Source organism: Lynx canadensis, chromosome X (genome assembly GCF_007474595.2).
Source record: "Lynx canadensis isolate LIC74 chromosome X, mLynCan4.pri.v2, whole genome shotgun sequence".
Lineage (NCBI taxonomy): Eukaryota > Metazoa > Chordata > Mammalia > Carnivora > Felidae > Lynx > Lynx canadensis.
Genome location: NC_044321.2, coordinates 79,271,524 through 79,292,470, shown reverse-complemented (window position 1 = coordinate 79,292,470; position 20,947 = coordinate 79,271,524). Strand labels below are relative to the sequence as shown.

Here is a 20,947-nt window from a genome sequence, read left to right as displayed (position 1 = left end):
CATCAGGAAGAATCAAGTATACAATAGTATACAAAAAGGAAAAGAATGTAAAACTTACAACTATTAGACATCTTTAATTGACAGATACCTCTGTTAAATTCCACTGAGCAGCTCAATTCACTAGAAACTTTATCTTCTGCAGTGGTTTGTACATGAGAATTTAGGTCTACTTCAAAATTTGACAGGGCACATCAAAATGTTGAGAATAAGTCTGAGGACACAATATAGTATACTATGCCAAAAAAACTGGGCCTAATTTCCTCATTAAATTATTGCAGTAGCAAGGGTATATGAGAATTTCACTCTTAGTAAACTTACATTCACTGTGTAATTGTTACTGATCTCACCATGTTAGTGAATGCAGATCTCTACTTATGTCCCATGGTAACCAATAACCTTTAACAGCAAACAGAATCCCATGAACCCCAAGTAATTGAGGTGAAAACTGAGAAATCATGTCTCATGTGAGTTCAACCAGTTTAGATTCAATCCAAAATGAGCACAGTACCCAAAAGAACCATCAACCATAAATTTCCCCACGAACAGAATTTTGTTGAGGGTGCTAGTTTATTTCATGCTCAAAAGACCAACTGCAACCAAATGAAGTGAACGTAACTTCAAGATTTTATTGCCTTCATAACAAAATATGAAGCTTAGAACTGGATCACTTGGCCCTGTAATGGAACAGAAAATAAGTGAGTTTTTTTAACGTTGCAAAGAACCTTTACTCCAAGTAGACCCTCCGTCCCTAAAGTGATCACCATCTTTTAAGTCACTTTTCATTATCCTTCTACTACTCATGCCAAAACCAACACCAAAAACCTCATACCTTCAGCTAACGGATCTAGGTATTTTAAGAGGATTGCCCAATTCTTGATTCCACAATCAGTAAGTGGGGAGAAATGTTCACCTCTTCCAGTAGAAAAGATTGCACCCTCCACCCATAATTATATACCTTTCTCTTCTTATCTCCTCCCAGTTCAAAATGCTTGCATCTCTTAATAGCCAGCATTCTCTTAGATCTGCAGTTGGGCTCAACACATTCAAGCCTCAGAACAATCTTCTTTGTGGTTTTAGCCTGGAAAAAATTAAGTCAAACCCTTCATAAATCACTAGAGAAAATCTTTCTTCAAAAATAGCACTGTTGGGTTAAGTACTACTTAAAGGAAAGCTTTTTCAAATGACAGAAATGGGTCAACCAAGTGCATGAAACTATGAAATAAACCCAACTTTCTCACTGAATAGGGCTAATAATTGTTACTTAATCTGTTCTCCGGAGACTACATAAAACTATGTATACAATTTATGTGCATTCAGCTGTATCATTTAACTCAAGGTCCACTAATAAACTTTTTAAGCCTACTCCTATAACAAGAATCCTACTGCTACCAGTTCACAGTTCACAAAAAAGCCAAAACCTAGGCAGAATCTCCCCATCTTAAACAAATTAGCTGAATGTGAAAAGGCTATCAGGTATTCCTTTTACCACCTCGAGATCAAACCATTTACAGCACCTAAATGAATGCTAGTTATTCCTTGATATTTTCTGAAACTAGGCTGAATGAGCAAAGCACCAAAAGAAATGCTGTGTTCGTAAGAATGCTGTTCCAGGCACTGTGTACTTTAAGGGGTAGCCAATCACCTGGGGCAGAAAAGAAACTCATTTGGCCTGGATGAGAATGACAGAAAATTCAGACCAGTGGAAGGCCTAAATGACAATTTTAAAGAGCTTTACAAGTTCATGAGATAGGTAGCTGACTGCAGGCTTCTGAGCTGAAAAACAAAGTAAGCAAGTAATTCTTACTGCAAGCAAAGACTGAGGATTCACTAACGCATGACAGGAAACAGGGCAAAGGAAAAGATTTAGTGATGTACTCAAACTTCAGTTCTTAGGAAGGCAGGACGCATTCATTTAACTTGATGTTTGCCTTTTCAGTAAGGGAAGGACAAAAAGAATAAAACACTGAGATGATACAGTATTGCAGACTAGGGTCAGCCCTGGGTTGCATTCCCAGCTCCACTGCCTACGGGACAGGTCACTGCAGGTTAACAGAGAACTTCAATGACACACACCTGTACTGGAGAAATGTGGGCCATAGAAAAATGCAATGTCTTTACCACAGTAGGTGGGCAGCATGTCAAACAGTAATTACTACTAACCTTTTTCCGGAAAATCGGCTTAGTTTGCCCACCATAGCCACTCTGCTTCCTGTCATAACGCCGCTTTCCTGGGAGAATAAAGTTATTTGTTATGGTATACCAAAGATAATCACAACTGCCACATGGTAAAGTCTTCTTTTCTTACAGGTTTTATCTTGGTTTTCCCAGCATAATTATCAATACTCAAATTAGGGGAGAGGGCGCACAGGACCGCTCATTTCTTATACTAGTATACGAATGATGCATTAAAACCAAATTACGTACAGACTGTCTTACCCTGGGCATAAAGAGAATCTTTGCCTTTCTTGTACTGTGTCACTTTGTGGGGTTGGTGCTTGCCACACTTCTTGCAGAAAGTCCGGCGGGTTTTAGGAACGTTCACCTAGTAAGCACACAGTTTAGAATGAGCAGGGTTATCAGATAAAATTGCACAATGCCTTGACCTACCCAGCTGAAGCTAAGACATCCCATGACAGCTCGACTCTCAAGATTCCTCGCTAGCACACAACACTCGACTAGAAGGTGGTACAGCCGCAAGTGCTTCCAATACAGCGGCCTCCTGTGAGCCCCAAAGTCAGCACATTCCCTCCACCCCCACCTAACTACCTCTTTGATCCCATCGCTTCATTTCCTGGCCCCAAAGCCCAGTGCCTCCGGGGTCCACCCCAGCAACACTGGGTTTCTTTGGTACATCGAGTCCACGCGTGGGCCCAGAGCCATCCTGGGACGGCACCGTCAAAGGGTATGAGAAGATTAAACTGGATGTTACAGGGCCCCTCCCCAAGGTCCTACCATGGCTGCGAGAAGGCTATCGGCACGGAAAGAGAGAGGCCAGGCCGGAAACGGAAGTATATAGGAGGTTTCTGGTCGCTCTTGCTCATGGGAGTTGGCGAAAATGACCATAGAGTCTAAGGCTTTGTGAGCACCGCCCCCTGGCGACTGAGATGACCTGCTTGGTAGCCGTGGGCGGGAGTTTAAGAAAGGGTTTGGCCGGAGGCAGATCCTGTCTTTGACTTCCTCCGGTCTTCCCTCTTTGCAATGTTTCCTCACTTCATCACTTTCAGTGGACGCCGCTAGGTAGCAGCGTTAAATGAGGGAAGCAGCGCTCATTCTAGACCCTTGAGCTTCCCTGTCCCTATCTCCAAGGAAAGCAAGGACTAGGGCCAAATGGAACAGCCCTACTCACCCATGTGCCATTACTGTCCCACTTCAAGGACACTGGGAACGTCTTTTGACAGTGAACTGCTGGTGGAGGGATTGGCTTGGAGGGAGCCAGTGCCCTATTTCATTTATCACGTGGCTGTTTGGTCCATTCAACAAATGTTTATTGAATTCCTATTCTGTGTTGGGCACTCTTCTAGGAGAGTGACACAACAATCAAATAATCAAATACACTCTCATAAATATATAATTACAAAGTACTGTACTTTGCAAAAAAAAAAAAAAAAAAAAAGCACCCGTTTGTTGAAGGAGCAAGCTGGCTGCTGTTCTGAAGAGACAATGAAACTTTTCACTTACCGCAATAGCAATAAACAGGCAGAGATAGAAAGTATCTACCGCTCTTCCCTTCCTGTGTACCTGGCAGAAGGCATGTGCTAGGTTTCAAGAGTCCAACAGAGGGGTGCCTGGGCCTGTTTCCGGCTGAGTGACTGAATCTGAGCCTGCTTCAGATTCTCTCTTTGCTCCTCCCCTGCTCGCTTGCTCTCTCTCTCTCAAAAATAAATATTAAATTAAAAAAAGAGTCTAGCAGAGAAAGACTTCAGTGCACTGAGTATTTAAAATTGGATGGCTTGGGGCGCCTGAGTGGCTCAGTCGGTTGAGCGGCCGACTTTGGCTCGGGTCATGATCTCGCGGTCCGTGAGTTTGAGCCCCGCGTCAGGCTCTGTGCTGACAGTTCAGAGCCTGGAGCCTGTTTCAGATTCTGTGTCTCCCTCTCTCTGACCCTCCCCTGTTCATGCTCTGTCTCTCCCTGTCTCAAAAATAAATAAATGTTAAAAAAAAATTAAAAAAAATAAAAATTAAAAAAATAAATAAATAAAATTGGATGGCTCAGGGGCGCCTGTGTGGCTCAATCGGTTGAGCTTCCGACTTCAGCTCAGGCCATGATCTCTCAGTCCGCGAGTTCAAGCCCCGTGTCAGGCTTTGTGCTGACAGCTCGGAGCCTGGAGCCTGCTTCAAATTCTGTGTCTCCCTCTCTCTCTGCCCCTCTCCCACTCATGCTCTGTCTGTGTGTGTGTGTGTGTATCAAAAATAAATTAAAAAATTAAAAAAATTTAAATTGAATGGCTCAGTCCATTAAGTCTCCAACTTAGGCTCAGATCATGATCCCAGGTTGCGAGTTCAAGCCATGCATGGGGCTCTGTGCTGACAACATCGATCCTGCTTTGGGTTCTCTCTCTCTCTCTCTCTCTCTCTCTCTCTCTCTCCCCCTGCCCCTCCCCAGCTTGTGTTTTCTCTTTCAAAAATAAATATTTAAAAAATTTAATAAAAAAGTTAAAGTTGATTGTTTCATAAAATACAGTAATTCTAAGAGGTAGGGAGTACTATTATTCCCATTTTACACATGAGAAAGTTGAGGCCATAAGCTATTCAAATAGTATATTCAACATTTTGCCCAATGTTAATAGTATTTAGTGGAGCCAGGATATAAACACAGGTGATCTGACTCCAGATTCTGGGTTTCTTTAACATTATACAATATGGCTGTTGTGGCCTGGTAATTATAATAGCTAACAATTATTGAGGACTTCTTATATACCAGGCATTTTCCTAAACACCTTATATACTACCTCTTGTAATCCTAACAATCCATATATTGCGTACTGTTATGAACATGTCACAGGTAAGGAAACTCAGGCACAATACAAGTGATTATTTTGTGGAGCTGAAATCTCAACCCAGGTAGTTCTAACACCACAGCCTTGCACCTAACCACAACATCACATGGGGGAAGCAGGGGCATCTGCAGGGTAGAGGATGATGAAGTGAGAGAATTGATCAGGGACTCTGGAAGGGGTACCAGTGACTAAGGGCTAAGGAACTATGAAAGCTTAGGATCTCATGCTTGCATAACTCTCCAGGAATACCCATGAGTCCAGAGTTGATTCTCTGATCATCCTCTTTTTGTTGGATGGTCTCTGGGAAGGAGACAATAAAAACATTACCACTACCTGCTACATTTCCTAAAACTTTCTTTGCCAAACAGCCAGCCCATAGTCTTGACATTTTCTTCTTCTCTTTAGGCTCTTAGGCAGTCTTACTGACATTTGAAGAGTTTCTACAGGGTTTTGACATTAGTCAAATGGAAAAATGAAGACAATGAACATGGCCCCTGTTAGTCTAATCAACCTTAGTTCTTTCTATTACACCTGTGTAACATGGCTTTGGTTTTGATTTCCTTCACTAATCCTGGTCTCTGTTTTGGACATACTCCTGCTTAATTTTTCTTAAGACAAGGCACTCAGAACTTAACACAAGAGTCTAGATATGGCCTCACCTTGCAGAGTAGGTGACCTATTCACTTTCCTCTGTCTAGATATTTTACTTATACAAGGAAGCCTAATATGACCTTGGATTTTCTGGCAGCCATGTTACTGACCTGACATTTCTCTTGATCATTATCAGCAAAAACCTATGAACCATTTTCACAAATGCTACTGCAATCCCACTTTCACCTGGAGTCCTTTGAAGTTCAATTCGGTGCCCAATTATGGGGCACATCCCTTAGCTTTGGTAAAATACACTTGGTTGAAGTTGGCTTATCACACCAGGTGACCAAGACCTTTTTTGCAAACTGATTGCTCCAGTTCTGTCATCCAATCTAACTCATAACAGCCTTGCCCATTCCCAGATTAGCTAGGCTACTTCCTATATCTTCCTCAAAGTTCATTAAAAAATGTTCAACAGGATATCACCCAAAAAAACCTTACATTACATCGGGAATCTTCTGAGGCGACACTAGGCCATTTATTTGCACTATTTGGGTGCAGCCGTTCTGTCATCTAGAGAAATGTGTTAGGGAAAGGCTCATGGGCAGATGGTAAAAAAGTGCATAGGTTTATTTTACCCTATCCCCTTGTCTCACTCTCCCTTTTCCAGATCCCCCATTGTATGCTTATCAATTTCCGGTCTCCACCCCAAGATGGCCCTCGAGAAGGGATAGGCCATGTGACAACAGGTAGCATCTGACTGACGAAAAGGGGAGGGGAGGAGAATGTCTGTGACCAACTCTCAGTCAGAGGACCAGAGCAGCTGTTCAGAAGTGACTAGTGAAAGGATATATCTATCTTGTGCAGATGTGACGATTATCCACTCTACCATCCCTACAAAATGTGTTTTAAAAAGTTTTGTTGCCTTAAGACTTCTGACACACTTCTAGTGAGATCTGTGATCTTAGGATACAGCATGTAGGGCAAGTAAACATGGCAGTGCCTGATGTGTCAAGGTGGGAAAGCCAACCAGTCAGCAGGGGCTCTGCCGCCATCCTGGTCTGCAGCCAGTACTGTCTTCATTTCCTAGGAGAATCCTCCAAGAGATGATTGTGGCCAGAACACAGGCCAAGAAGTAGTTGAGGAAACATTCAGGCTTCAATTAACACACTTAGTCTGGTTTATAGACTTACAGAATTAAAGGAAAAGGTGTAAATTAAGAGTTAATCCCTGAGGGGCACCTGGGTGGCTCAGTCGGTTGAGTGTCCGATTTTGGCTCAGGTCATGATCTCACGGTTTGTGAGTTCGAGCCCCAAGTCGGGCTCTATGCTGATAGCTCAGAGCCTTGAGCCTGCTTCGGATTCTGTGTCTCCTCCTATCTCTGCCCCTCCCATGCTCATGCTCTGTTTCTGTCTCTCAATAATAAATAAATGTTGAAAAAAATTTTAAAAAAAGAGTTAATCCCTGAGGCAGAATCTGAAATGGAGAAAATCAACATCCGCAGAAAATGGGGAAGGGCACAGGTCTTTGTGAGGGCTTACATTTGTACATTTTTATCTGTAGAAAAACATGCTTTCTTAGAAAATGACTCAGCAGGGGGAAGTCTTGTCTCTACCTCTCTCAGGCTCTGCACTTTGGGGGTCCCCTTGTGAGCAGTCTCCATCTTTCATTATCAAGTTTAACTGTGTGACCTTGAATCTCCTCTGCCTTCAAGGACATGAGACTGTAAAGACTCTTCCTCATTAGACCCTTTGATACATCTCTGAAGGTCTGCATTTCTCCTCTTTCCTGTAAGTCTCCACTCTCTCTGCTGAATATCCCCACAGTTCTTTAGGCATGTCGTCCCTTCACCTTGGGGAGGTCAGCCTGATGACCTGTCTGCTCAACCCAGACCCATCTAGAGTCTCACTGTCCCAAGTAATGTTGAGAAGGTTTCTTTCAGAGCAGACTTAAGATAGTAGTGTCAGAGGTCTCAAGCAAATGAAGGGCGGGGACAGCTGGGGGCTCGGGGAGGGGGGGTGGTATAGGAACAGAGGCAGGGAACCAGATACCATGCTGCTGAGAAGAAAAAAAAGACATCGGTTTAAGTCAGGAAACAAAAAAAGGGAACTGAGTGGCTGTGAAAGGGTGGGGTTTGCTCAGACTGTCCTTCCTCTCTGGACTGTAAGAATATGTCTCCAGGGCCAGTGTCTTCTGAGATCGAGTCACACCTTCAAAGTCCTGGCATCTCAATGCATCTGGAAAGCTACCTGCATTAAGTCAGGACTGAGGTGGGTCTGGGGCATGGCAGAGGCTGGGCAGCAGCAACAATTATTTTTCATGGGATCCCTGAAGGCTGGCGAGAAAGCGTGGCTGGTGCCATATCCTCTGCTGGCAGAGAAGGCTGACAGAGGGTGGGAGTGTCATCAGCACAAGGCCCTGGTGGTCCTTTCCAATGATCAGAATGGGATGTAAGGGTCCTTTCCGAGTAGGGTTGCGGGGGGAACAAGAAGAGAAAAAAGTGGCATGAGGTGATCATCTGAACAGGTAGCAAATGTTGGAAACGGGCACCTTGGCAAAACTTGGCAGGAAAGTGATATTGTCGATGGTGGTAGGATAAAAATAAGCCATTTGGTAAAAGATTGTTTGAAGGCCCAAAATGTATACTTGTGTCACTGAGACCCTTAGAAGAAGAAAAAGTAGGAGGCAGATTGAGAAAACAGTAAAAGTTCACGTGCCACAATAGGTCATCAACCTGTGTAAACTGGGGAAAAGCACTGTCTAAACCAGGGTGTAAACTACCTGCCTTGGGCTGCATCGGGCCCATGTTGTCTGGAGTGGGCTGGATTATTGGAATGATTATGTGTGCACCAACCTCGTGGTAATGAGGGTAAGAGCCTGGGCCAGAGGAAAACAGCCTCAGCCTCAGCCCAGAAAGTGTGGCCAACCCCTGAGGTCATGGGGAAGGTTTTTCCTATTACCATTGCCTGCCATGTGCACAGCTTTCCTTTCTCGTCATTATTTCTCCTCTCCTTTTCTCTTCTCTCCTCCTTTCCACCCCCTTTCTCCTTTCTCTCCTCCTTCTCTCTCTACCTGTACTCCCCTTTACACCCCCCTTCATCTTGTTCATTACCATATCCCCAGAACAGAGTTGTGCTTAATAAATAATTGTTGAATTGCATTGGATTCTTCTTGCCCTTTTCTTCCCCTGCTTTTTTCCATTTTTTCTCTCCCACTACTTTTTTACTACCTTCCCCATAGGATTGTTGTGAGTAGGAACCATGTTAATATATATAAAACAGTTAAAACAAAGCCTGGCAATAGTAAGTACTAGCATCTCCATGTTTGCTATTATTTTTATTCTGCCTGAGACCTGCTAGTGTCCCCAGAGGGCCTGCCTAGAGCAAATGGTGTGACATTTAGAATAAAATGGATTGCTGACCCTGATCAAGACATCCTTGGGTGGGCTATTAGACTCCAAAGGGAATCCTGGTCCCATATCCTGGTCACTCATTTCTCCAAGCTCAAAATCTCAATGCCATGCTGTGCATTTCCAGAGGCAAGCCAGCAGCAAAGCCTAGAGGCAGGGTCTATAAAGCTGTGGGACTGTCCTCTGTGCTGTTAGTTGTGTGCTAGTTCTACTCTTTCCCTCATTTTGCATGCCAAGCCCCTGAACTAAGGGTGCTATAGCCTCTCTGGAGCCTCGGTTATTTGATAAAACAATGTCACCCTCCACAAAAGCCACAAAATGCAAATACTCATGGAACGTAAAGCATTATACCGAAACAGTATCTCTTAAGGCTAGCCCTGTGTGCTCTATTCTGACCCCCTTTATATTCAGATATTTAAACTGCATTAAAATACAAATTCCTGTTCTTCTTGACCAGTGATGTGTTTGGCTAGAATCCTTTGTAAACTCTTTATGGTGAGAAGTAATGCAATTTCCCGTCTGCTTCTAGGGTCTCAGTGCAATTTGAAATTATCAGTACTATGATTTACTATTTCCATTTGAGCAAATTTCCTATAGAGATTTTCCTTTCAGTGGACTAGACCCATACCAGGAAGTGACTTAGTATAAGGGGAAGATATGCCTTTTGAAAATCAGTTTGGATGTTCTCCAAAGAGTCATCAGATACTTGCTGCTTTTTGACCAAAGATGCTGTATTGAGATCAGATCGATAACTACTGGGAATAAGGGAGAGCTATAATTTTCAGTAAGTCAGTGCTCAACAAGAAGCTAGAGACAAGACCTTGACCTAATTCATCCCAAAGCCTCTTGGTTATGCAAATGAAGCCATCAAGGGATGGGGTGAGAGAACTCCTCTGAGGACCCTGAAACAAATGGGCCACGTGTGACTTTCAGTTTCTATAGAGGTTCATGTGCACTGAGGGAGGGTGTTGGAAATACAAAAGCCTTAATTGCAGGCTTTTCTTCTCACTCTCTGAGAGCCATCATCAGAGACCCTGAGAGTTATTGTTGGTTATCTGAACCTCAGAAAGATCACTGCCTTTCTTCCCTAAAAGAAAAATAAACGATTGTCAATATGGCTTATTCCTAGAAGAAGGAAATTCTGGAGAGTCAAGATAAGTTAAACTGTACACAAGTTGGAGGTTGGAATACACTGGAGTTCAAGATCACTGGCTCAATAAAAAACACAGATTAGTCTGCAACAAAAACAGAGTATAAAACTGACTAGAAATGGAGCAGAAAATAAATAAAGGATTGGGGAAGCAGGCTCTCAAAAACTAATATCTGGAGTGGAAATTGGTAAAATGTTTCTGGAAACTATTTTGTCAATGTATTTCAAAATGCAAAATGCATATACTTTTTAACTTGGTGAATGATGCTTATATAGAGATCCTAATATCATGGAAAGATAATCAGGAATACTGTTAAACAAAACCTTTGGATATTTTGGGGAAAACGTGTGTTGGTCGGATGGATAGGTAGATAATGTTAAGAAATATAAGTAAACTACAAATTGCATGTGCAGTATGATCTCAAATATAAGAAAAATGCACAGGAAAAATGGAAATTAATATGCCCAAATATTAATACCTCTGGATAGTGAGCTTATAATTGATGTTTTCTTTTTTAATATTCTTATAGTTTTCTTTTTTAATATTCTTGTAAAATTAAAAAAATTTAATGTTTATTTTTGAGGCAGAGAGAGGGTGATCATGGGAGGGGCAGAGAGAGAGAGGGAGACACACACAGACTCTGAAGCAGGCTCCAGGCTCCAAGCTGTCAGCACAGAGCTCGACATGGGGCTCAAACTCACGAACCACAAGATCATGACCTGAGCTGAAGTCAGAGGCTTAACCGACTGAGTCACCCAGCCACCCCTTGAAACATTTTTTATAATGAGCATGTGTTATTTTGATATTGAAGGATAAAATAAATAAAATATTTAAACCAGAAACAAAAACTAAACCGAAAAAGAAGGCCAAAGGGCCACTCAAGTCTGGAGTGAAAGATGGAAAGACCCCAGTAGTCACCCTGAGAGCCGAGGGACAGTGCTGAAAGTATTACCACCAATCTGATGTTGAGTGCAGACTTACAGATTATCTACCTGGCTCTCATGTAAAATATTAACATGAAGAACCAGAAGAACCAGAAACCTGAGGCCTCTTGGAGAGGACTATAGCAGATGAGAATTTCCCTGGTTAACATGCAGCCATAAAACTGATTTTGGCTAGAGGACTTCATCACAAAGCTCACCCCTTATAGTGCTGAGCATGAAGCTTATCAAATAATTACGTTTCTTTGGTGCTTGAATAGAGCTTCTTGGGAACTTAGCAAGAGCAATTAGGTTTCTTTGTTGCTACAGTTATATTGGAAAGAAGACTTCTCTTCTGGTTCCAGGAAATTCTCAGTGAAAATCTCAATCAGAACCTATGATATGCTTCTTGGAACTGAGAAGAGATTTTTGGTGAGCTAAATTTAGCCCATGATACTCTACTCTAATTTCAGACAGTTGATAATTCTACCAGATTTCATAGTAAAACATCAGGAAGATAGGACTGAAATGGAAAGAAGGGATAACGCAAAGCACATAGGCCAACAGATAAGCCAGACCTGGGTTTGCCACTTTGAGTAACTAGGAATTCATTCTTAGAGTGGAAAACTATGATCACATGTACAAGGATGTCCATGGCAGCATTGTTTATAATTGAAAACAATCAACCTAAATATATCCATCAGTAGGAGAACGGATAAATAAAGTGTGATGTACTCATGATATAGAATACTTTATGCATATAAAAATAGATAAAAATGTGTGAGCTAGAACTACCAAGGAAAATAAATCATAAAACATTAAGCTGAGAAAAATGCAAGTTGCTGAAGAATGTGTACCACTTATATGGAAATGTAAAACATGCAAACCAATACTAAATATCTTTTATGGATATTTACATATGCAGTAATAATATAGACCCATGCCTAGGAATGATGAACACAAAATTCAAGATATTGGTAACCTCTGAGGAAGGAGGGGATTGATTGTAGAGGAGTATACAAGGAGGTTTTGACTCTATGGATGGTATTTTATTTGTGAAAAACATCAGAAGCAATTATGGCACAATGTTGGGATTTTATAGAGCTAAGTGGTGCATTTCTAAGTATAGTGTTATTCTCTGTACTGTCTATTTGCAACATTTCATAATATAAAAGAAAGTACATTCAATCAAAATTTTGTATTCACAGTGTGCAGTAACAACCCTAGGGACAAAGAGTGGATGGGGGTTCAACTTAAATCTTGTGTTTTTATCTCAACAATGAAAAATCTTGAACTAGTTAGGATCTCCTTGTGAAACATTTAAAATGTAAGAAAATCTGGTAGGACTAAGAAGAGTCCACATGTGGGAAAAAGTACAGTTGAAAGTTAATAGGGATAAATCATCCTTTCTAGCTTGGAGGATTATTGCAGAGGAAAATTTCCCCAGGGTCCTGTACTCTCTCTTATCCCCTGAAATTACCACCATTTCCTCTTTTGCCAAATGTTCCTATAAGATGCAGAGGGGTCTGTCCCAACTACTCTTTGATGATAGCCAGGGGGGATGACAAGGTGCTGAGGTGGATAGCACCACAACTCATTGAAGGCCAAAAAAAAAATCCCTCTGGGAGGAGTGAGGTCGGTGTCACAGAAACAACAAGGGCTATGGATTCACAGATGGATGAGGTTGGGCAAGTCACACAACCTCCATGAGTCTCACTTTCCTCATCAGTTTGTTGTGAGAAATAAATGAAATAATGAGTATAAAATGCCTGATAGGTAGACTGCATTGAGAGAAACAGGAGTTCCCTTCCATTCCCCTGGGAGGAAAAGGGAATAGACAGACTCTTGGGGCAATTAATTAATGCTTTAAAGGAGAAATAAAGACAGAATGATATTTCTTGGATACTCTGGCTAAGTAGCTATTTGAACTATGACTGACTGGGTATTTCTAACTAGCATCTCCTGGACTCTTCCCAATCATAGGCAGGCTGTGTAGTCTTCTGAACATTGCTCTGGTGTTGTTCCTAATAGTGTTTACCTCAGCCTGAGCGATAATAGGACCAAAGGTGGTTTAGTGTACCCATCCTGTAGGAGCTTTTCATATTAGTGCTTTAGGATAGTGCAGTTTGTAAGATGGCTGAACTCTTACTAACAAGCACCCACTTTTTGAATTCTGCTGCTCCATAGGGAGCTGGGAGGCTGCAAAAGGTGTCCACATGAAAATCCTTGCATTTGTAGTTTAATAAAGAGAACATAATACTGGAATTCTAAATTTTAAATGAAGAGCTCTGTGTCTTTCTTTTACTTTTCCTCCTCTTTCTTTATATGAACAGCAGTATGTATGTGTGTTTGCGTGTGTGTAATATTCATGTCACTTCCGGTTTCCACCCCCACCCCCACTCCCTGAGTGAACTGGAGGGTCAGCCCTCACTGTGCATCTTTTGTGGTCAAATTGACGGTCAGCTTCAGAAATAGTTAGAAAAAAAAAACTTAGAACCTTCCACAATAAGTACCTAAAGAAGCAACATTCAGGAAGACATAAAGGACAGATGCACCTTCTTTCACATTATTGGTGGATAGATCAGTGATGACTAAGGAAGAACTACCACATTTTCAGGCTGTGTGCTCAGGGACTGGATCACAAGGAATAGGAGGAAATCTGCCAAAGAGGGTGCAGCTAGCCCTTGGAAATCCTGGTAATCCTTTAGGTCAATGATCTAGAGGTAGAGGCCATTTCACCCCTTGCTTGAAGGGGTGATGGCTAGTGAGAAGCTTGCTTACTTCCTCATACTTAGACCAGCACTAAACCCTAACCAAACACAGACATTTGAAAGAGAAGAAGGCTTCCTCTTGTACAAACTGGATTTGTTCTAAAAAGAAAAAGAGCAGAGGCAGCTTCCAGAAGGACCTATCTTATAGGAAGTAAGAGCAGACATCAAGACTGAAGTGGATGGATGCCAGGTCAGAGCAGGGAATGTGTCCATCAAGAGCTTGCAACAAAGCTAAAGGTAAAATGATGGGTGTGCTTTACTCAGCTAAAAGAAGCAAAATTGGCTGCAGTTTGTTGGGGTGCTTCTGATCCAATTTACTGGTCATGCTGCTCACTTTCTTTTATTTTATCTTCTGTAATTCTAATCTTTTTGATTGTGAAAAGGTACTTAATTGGAATTCACCATGGAAAAAAAAGTAATATTTTTACAAGGATCTTGATGAGTGACAATTCTTGAGAATATAGTATTATTACTGGGCTACCGCTACTTCTGGGAAATTGAATAGTTTTAATGTTGAAGGAAATTTCTGTGGGCTTTGAGCTGAATCTGTGTTAAAGAGGACTCTGGTTGTAAACTTTGTCACTCCTGTGAGAGACCATGTAAACCAGGGAGTCAGGGGGCTGTGTGACATGATATGGGAAAAAGTTTGCTCCTTTGCCTAATTTTTCTCAAAAGATCATTTATAAACCATTGAATTGTGAACCATCCACAATTTATAAACAATTGAGTTATGAACCATTGAATTAGTCTACCACCAAAAGACAGTAGCATTGACATGGTGGATAAATGATCATTCTGAACATCTGTGGTGTTCCTTTAACCTATTTTTGTGTCCCCAGTATGATAATAGAACCTTCTCCACCACACGAAAGAGCAGAACAATGGTGTGGATAGCCTCAGACTTTGATAAAAACCACTCCCTTGCTCTCCTGATGTGAGCAATAATCTGTGCTTCACAGGTATAAAAAAATGCTGACTTTATTTTGCATCCATGGTGCCACCAAAATCATTAAGGACTTTAATTTTTTAAAATGCCACCCCCCTTAAGGAAAAAACCCACCTGTAACAAATTTGAGAGGGGTTGGTGATTTATTCAGCACTTATTTGTGCTCTGTTTTGTGGCAGTATTTATAGTTTCACTTTGTCTAAGGAAGGTATGGAATTAGTAGTATACAATTGTGCATAAACCAAGCAAATAACTTATATAAAAACGTGTTTTGTGCAAATAAAAAAATGGTGACTTTTTGTAACTGTCTTTGCATTTCCATACTTCAGTGACCTAAACTGAATCTTTCTGGAGTATTATAAGTTTGGAGAGGGTGGAATAAGTTACTTTTCATAAACAGAGATGGCATCCATAAGACTAAGTTGCATCACTTTTGTATGACACTGTCTAAAAGAACCAATCTAAGAAAAAAAAAAGGAGGGAGGAAAAACCAAAAAACAAAAAATTCCTCCCCAGAGATTGGTTTTCAATTTTAGAACAAAGATTCTATCCTTTGTAGCTCAGCCAGTGACCGATGGGCAAAATCAGTTGGGCGGCAGTTAGTACATGTCCATACCTGCAGGTGCAGCCTCCATATCCTTATTAGACCCCTCGGTTACAGACCCCAGTGGGACAGTGTTTGAAAAAATTACATTCGCTGTCTAGGAAACTGGGAACTGAAAGTCCAATATCTGCCTCAGTGGAGTTCTGGCACCTGCATTATCCCTTCTGGGAATATCAGAGTCAACAGCTGCACAGAGGCTTTTGCTGTTAACAGATATCATAAAAGGGTGGTTAGTATAAAGCTGCCTCTAGACATTACCAAGCACACAAGTACATGTCATTTGACATCCAGAGCATTCCATTGCCTTATACAAAAAGCCAGTGTATGTGAACTCACAACGTCGAACCAGTCCTCCAATTCAATGTGCATCCATTAAACCTGAAAACTGACAGAGGTGGGGGCTGTGGAAGGAAGATGTCAAGGTAGGAAGAAGGATCTTTGTTAGCTTTGCACATTTCTGTTCCATTTGAAACTAGATGGCCAGGCTGAGGGGAAACCAGGAAGGATGAGGATTAAAGATCTGGGTCCTCAAGAACTTTCATTATCAACAGCACACAAGTGAGTTTCAGAAAGAAGAAGCCATGGCTACAGTGATACTGGAGAGCATCTTTCTCAAGCGATCCCAACAGAAAAAGAAAACATCACCTTTAAACTTCAAGAAGCGCCTCTTTCTCTTGACTGTGAATAAACTTTCCTATTATGAGTATGACTTTGAACGTGGGGTAAGTTTCTCTGCTGTGAAACTTGAGTTTCAAGGACCTGGCCTTAGATCTTCCTTGAGAAGGAAGTAGATCCTTTCTGTTTGGAGGAGGGAGGTGGTAGGGACTTGGGTACATTTCAAAGTAAAGAAAATGTTTCCTATCCTTGAACTAACTACAGCCATGCTGGCGCAAAAATTCAAAGGTGCTAAGAAGCTGGCAGGGGTGGGAGGGATGAAATCTTACCATGGAATCTTGTAATTGGTGATCATTCATTAAATGTTGTTAAGAATGAAATCCAAGTCTAGAAAATTACTTTCTTACTTTTTATGGTAAAGCCACACACAGTCATCCACTCTTCTATAGTATGTTCCTTTATCTGATAGTCAAAAAATATTAGATTAATAGATCTGGAAGTTTTTTGTTTTTTTTTTTTCAAAATGACAGGTCCTGATGTAGACTGTGGGTGTCACCTCACTATGTTGAATTATTAGATAACAAAATCTAATCATCTAGTTGCTTAATCAGTCTTAACCTTTCTCCATTTTCTTCCTCATTCTCTTTCTCAGAGAAGAGGCAGTAAGAAGGGTTCAATAGATATTGAGAAGATCACCTGCGTTGAAACAGTGGTTCCTGAAAAAAATCCTCCCCCTGAAAGACAGATTCCGGTAAGTAGAGGCCATTGTCAGAGCAGGAGTGTAGTGGTTAAGAAACTTGGAACGCTTCAGTTCTCTGCAAATAAAATGGTGATGCTGTGCAATATGGTAAATCTCCCTTATAAAATTCTTCACTCTGCCACATATTGGTTATATTGAGTCTCAGCATTTTCCACCCAGATGCAGAACAACTCATTTAACCTTGAAAACTCCTAACACCAATTTTAAGACGACATATCAAATTTTCTTTTTGTTGTAAAGATTTTATTTTTAAAAAATAATCTCTACACGCAAGGTGGGGTTTGAACTCACAACCCTGAGACCAAGAGTCACATGCTCCACCAACTGAGCCAGCCAGAGAGAGGCCCCAATATTTAAAATTTTCAAACTGATCAGAGATTATTAGTTTTACTGTCTCAGATACCAGGATCGGATTTATAGGTTTGAGTTAGTCTGAAGGCCAGAATCTAGGGCTCTGAGCCATGAGATTCTTTAATAACTCAAGGTTTAGTCTCCTCTCATTTCCCAGAGGCTCTCTGAGGCATAACACTTACAGATTTCAGATTGAATTTTAAAAAAAATATATCATTTGTTATTTTTCCTTATTATAGAAACTCTATAAAATACTTTAAAAAGCACAATAAAGAAGATAAAACCATGCATAATCCCATTATCCAGGTAAAACAGCTATTGTATGTTGGTATACAGAGTTTCAGATGTTTTTCTCCACTAGCAACACACATATTCATACTAATATGTATGTTATACATTTATTTTTTAAGTCTATTTATTTAAGTAATCTCTACAACAAACATGGAGCTCAAACTCACACCCCCAACATCAAGAGCCACATGCTTTTCTGCCTAAGTGTGCCAGGCACCCATATGTTAGGTATTGAAAACATAGAATCATACTAAACGTCTTGCTTTGTAATGTTTTCAATTTAACAATATATGGAATATTTTCCCATGACAATAGATACTTTTTAATAACGTGATTTTAATGACTATGTGGTATTCTCTATTATGAATATATTGCAATTTGTTTAACTGACCTATTACTACACATTTGTTTCCAACTTGATATTATAACCATGTTAAGAATATCCTTGTATACATCTTTATGTACATTTGCTATTCATTTCCTTAAAATAACTTCCTAGAAGTAAAATATTGTTCTTCCCTTTATTAAATTTGTACAATTTGGTTATGTTTATCTTTATATTCTATTTTCTAGAAATGGAATTTAAATTTCATGCACTCCTACAAGCTATGTATGAGAGTATCTCTATTTCTCTACATTCTTTCCAGTATCAGACATTTTAAATATTTGTTAATTTGGCAGCCAAGAAAAGTGATATTTCATTTCTGACTTATTTTGCAATTTTTTGTTACTCATAAGGTTGAATGTTTATGTCTTACAGCTTATTTATGTTTTTCCATCTGTGAATTGCCTGCACATTTTTTTGCCCAATTTTCTGCTCAAATGTTTACCTTATTCTTAGTACTTTTTAAGAGATCTTGATATATTAAGAGTATTAATGCTTAGAGTGCCTGGGTGCTTCAGTCAGTTGTGTCTGACTCTTGATTTTGGCTCAGGTCATGATCTCACAGTTCGTGAGTTCGAGCCCCATGTCAGGCTCTGTGCTGACAGTGCAGAACCTGCTTGGGATTCTCTGTCTCCTTCTCTCTCTACTCCTCCTCTGCTCATTTTCTCTCTGTCAAAATAAACATTTTTTTTAAAAAGAGTATTAATCCTTTAACTGTAATATGTGTTGAAAATATTTTTCCCAGTTTTTCATTTATATTTTAATTTTATGGTGTTTTTTACTTGTTCATTTTTACCATACTGGGTTTTAAAGTCTATGCCATCAAATTACTTCATCTTTTTCCTAATGTTTCTAACCTTTAGCATTATATTGGAAAGGCCTTGTCTCCCACAAGATTATACATACAGTCACTTATGTTTTTTTTCTCAGTCATTCATAATTCCATTTTTATATTACCTCTTGAATCCATCCAGAATTTACTTTGGTGTATGGTGTGAAATAGCCACCTAACTCTCCCTCAACACACATACCAATATTAGTGGTAAAATGTTTGTCCCAGCACCACTGATTAACCTCCCTTTCCTTGATGGTTTGAAATGCGTGAGGTTTTTTTTTTTTTTTTTTTGAACACATATGTGCTGGTTCTTATGGATATGTGTCCCTATTGGGTTAAAGGAAGCAATCTCCAATAAGAATTGTCTGTGCAGGAATGTCTTCTGGAGCCACTGCAAAGGACTCAGAGTACCCAAGGAAATCCAAAAGACAGCAATGTATCAATTAACAACCATGCTCTCTTCTTTTTTAAGTTGTTTTTTTTTTTAATGTTTATTTTTGAGAGACGGAGAATGAGCAGGGGAGAGGCAGAGAGAGAGAATCCAAAGCAGGCTCCAGGCTCTGAGCTGTCATCACAGAGCCCAACGTGGGGCTCGAACTCACAAGCCATGAGATCACGACCTGAGCCGAAGTCGGATGCCCAACCGACTGAGCCACCCAGGCACCCTTAAGTTGTTATTTTAATTCTAGTTAGCTAACAGGCAGTGTTATATTAGTTTCAGGTGTACAGTATAGTAATTCAATAGTTCCATACTTTCCCTGAGCTCATCACAAGTGCACTCCTTAATTTCCATCACTGGTTTAACCCAACACCCACCCACCTCCCCTCTGGTAACCACCAAATTGTTCTCTATACTTATCTGTTTCTTGCTTTGACTCTCTCTCTCTCTCTCTCTCTCCCTCTCTCTCTCTCTCATTTTTTCCTTTGCTTGTTTATTTTGTTTCTTAAATTCCATATTGAGTGAAATCATATGTTTTTTGTCCTTCTCTGTCCGACTTACTTTACTTGGCATTATACTCTCTAGTTCCATCCATGCTTCAAATGGCAAGATTTCACTCTTTTTAATGGATGAATAATATTCCATTGTATGTGTGTGTATACACACACACACATCTATATGTCTATATCTATATCTATATATATCTATATATCACATCTTCTTTAACCATTTATTAATGGATGGACACTTCAGCTGCTTCCACATGTCAGCTATTTAAGTAATACTGCTATAAACATAGGGGTGCATGTGTCCCTTTGAATTAGCGTTTTTGTATTCTTTGGGTAAATGACAAGTAGTGCAATTGCTGGATCATAAGGTAGTTCTATTTTTAACTTTTTAAGGAACTTCCACACTGTTTTCCACAGTGGCATGTGCTTTCTTCTTTCATTGCAGAAAAGGGGTGAAGAATCCAGTGAAATGGAGCAGATTTCAATCATTGAAAGGTTCCCTTATCCCTTCCAGGTAAGGTATTTTCTCTCACCAGCTCTCAAAGGTACCTGTAATGTAATAATTAGGGATGGGGTGCAGGGCACAGTGAAGAATACTAGGTCCCAGTGAACAGAAGTTGAGGTGGATAAGGACACTCAAGTGAGAAATGACACTGACATGAGCTAAGAGTGTTTGTTTTTTTTTTCTATTTTCCCAATTTAACACAGTACCTTTTAGTCCCTACACCTCAAAGAGAATCCATAATGGCAGTAATTGTATTATGGCGTGTCTTGTCTATGGTAACTACATTAAGAAAGATGCTCTGTTGAGTGAGCATTTCACTTCCTTCTGGTTCTGCCTATCTGTCTAATGGTGGTCATGTGGGTTGAAAAGACAGAAAAGGGGAGGGAAGGAGTAGTATTAGGAAGTTCAGTATGGGGAAGGCTTATTAGACTTATACATAAACCTAAATTCTATTCATGTCTGAAATAACTGAAAAGCCACATAGATATCTGTTTCATAGGTGCATTTTAATCCATGAGGGAGAGCAAGAGCTTCAGATTCAACCTTCAGTTTGGCTTGCTTACATCCTGAAAACTCTGTAGGTCATATGTTGTGAATATAGCAGCCTCTGCAAACAGTGAAAGCCAGAAAAGGAAGTGGAAAGTCTCAGGGGAGGGGGCTTTCTGTCATGGATTTATGAGCACAGCAAGACTAACAAGCAAAAAGAAAAATTTGCAAGGATCTTGTTCACATCCTTGACTGTATCAAAATTTACAAAACCTATGAAGGAGGAGTGTTTTAGACATCGTTTTTACTACTGTTGTTTTTCAACAAGATGATGTTGTTTGGCTGGGCTAGTGGATAATACCATTAATTAATTCAAGTTAAT

General features: G+C 40.3%; 2 protein-coding genes across 8 annotated transcripts in view; one reads left to right on the top strand and one right to left on the bottom strand.

The window, feature by feature from the left end:
- Positions 1–548: 548 nt before the first annotated feature.
- Positions 549–3,063, bottom strand: LOC115506993 (60S ribosomal protein L36a-like). Its single transcript, XM_030305022.1, has 5 exons — positions 2,953–3,063; positions 2,437–2,542; positions 2,161–2,228; positions 956–1,078; positions 549–674 (listed from the first exon to the last, which is right to left on the bottom strand). The coding sequence occupies exons 1-5, from the start codon at positions 3,061–3,063 to the stop codon at positions 654–656; spliced, it is 429 nt and encodes a 142-aa protein (XP_030160882.1). The 3' UTR covers positions 549–653.
- A 4,651-nt stretch (positions 3,064–7,714) lies between these two features.
- BTK (Bruton tyrosine kinase) overlaps positions 7,715–20,947 on the top strand; it is a 32,038-nt gene continuing 18,805 nt past the window's right edge. The window contains exons 1-4 of one of the 7 annotated variants that reach the window (XM_030304990.1): positions 7,715–7,858; positions 15,941–16,111; positions 16,657–16,755; positions 20,020–20,088. In XM_030304990.1, coding sequence (XP_030160850.1) covers positions 15,971–16,111; positions 16,657–16,755; positions 20,020–20,088 — 309 coding nt within the window. In that variant the 5' untranslated portion in view covers positions 7,715–7,858; positions 15,941–15,970. Of the gene's footprint in view, positions 7,859–13,202; positions 14,077–15,865; positions 16,112–16,656; positions 16,756–20,019; positions 20,089–20,947 lie in introns of those variants that run through there. The other 6 variants (XM_030304989.1, XM_030304992.1, XM_030304988.1 and 3 more) reach the window with 6 other exon arrangements.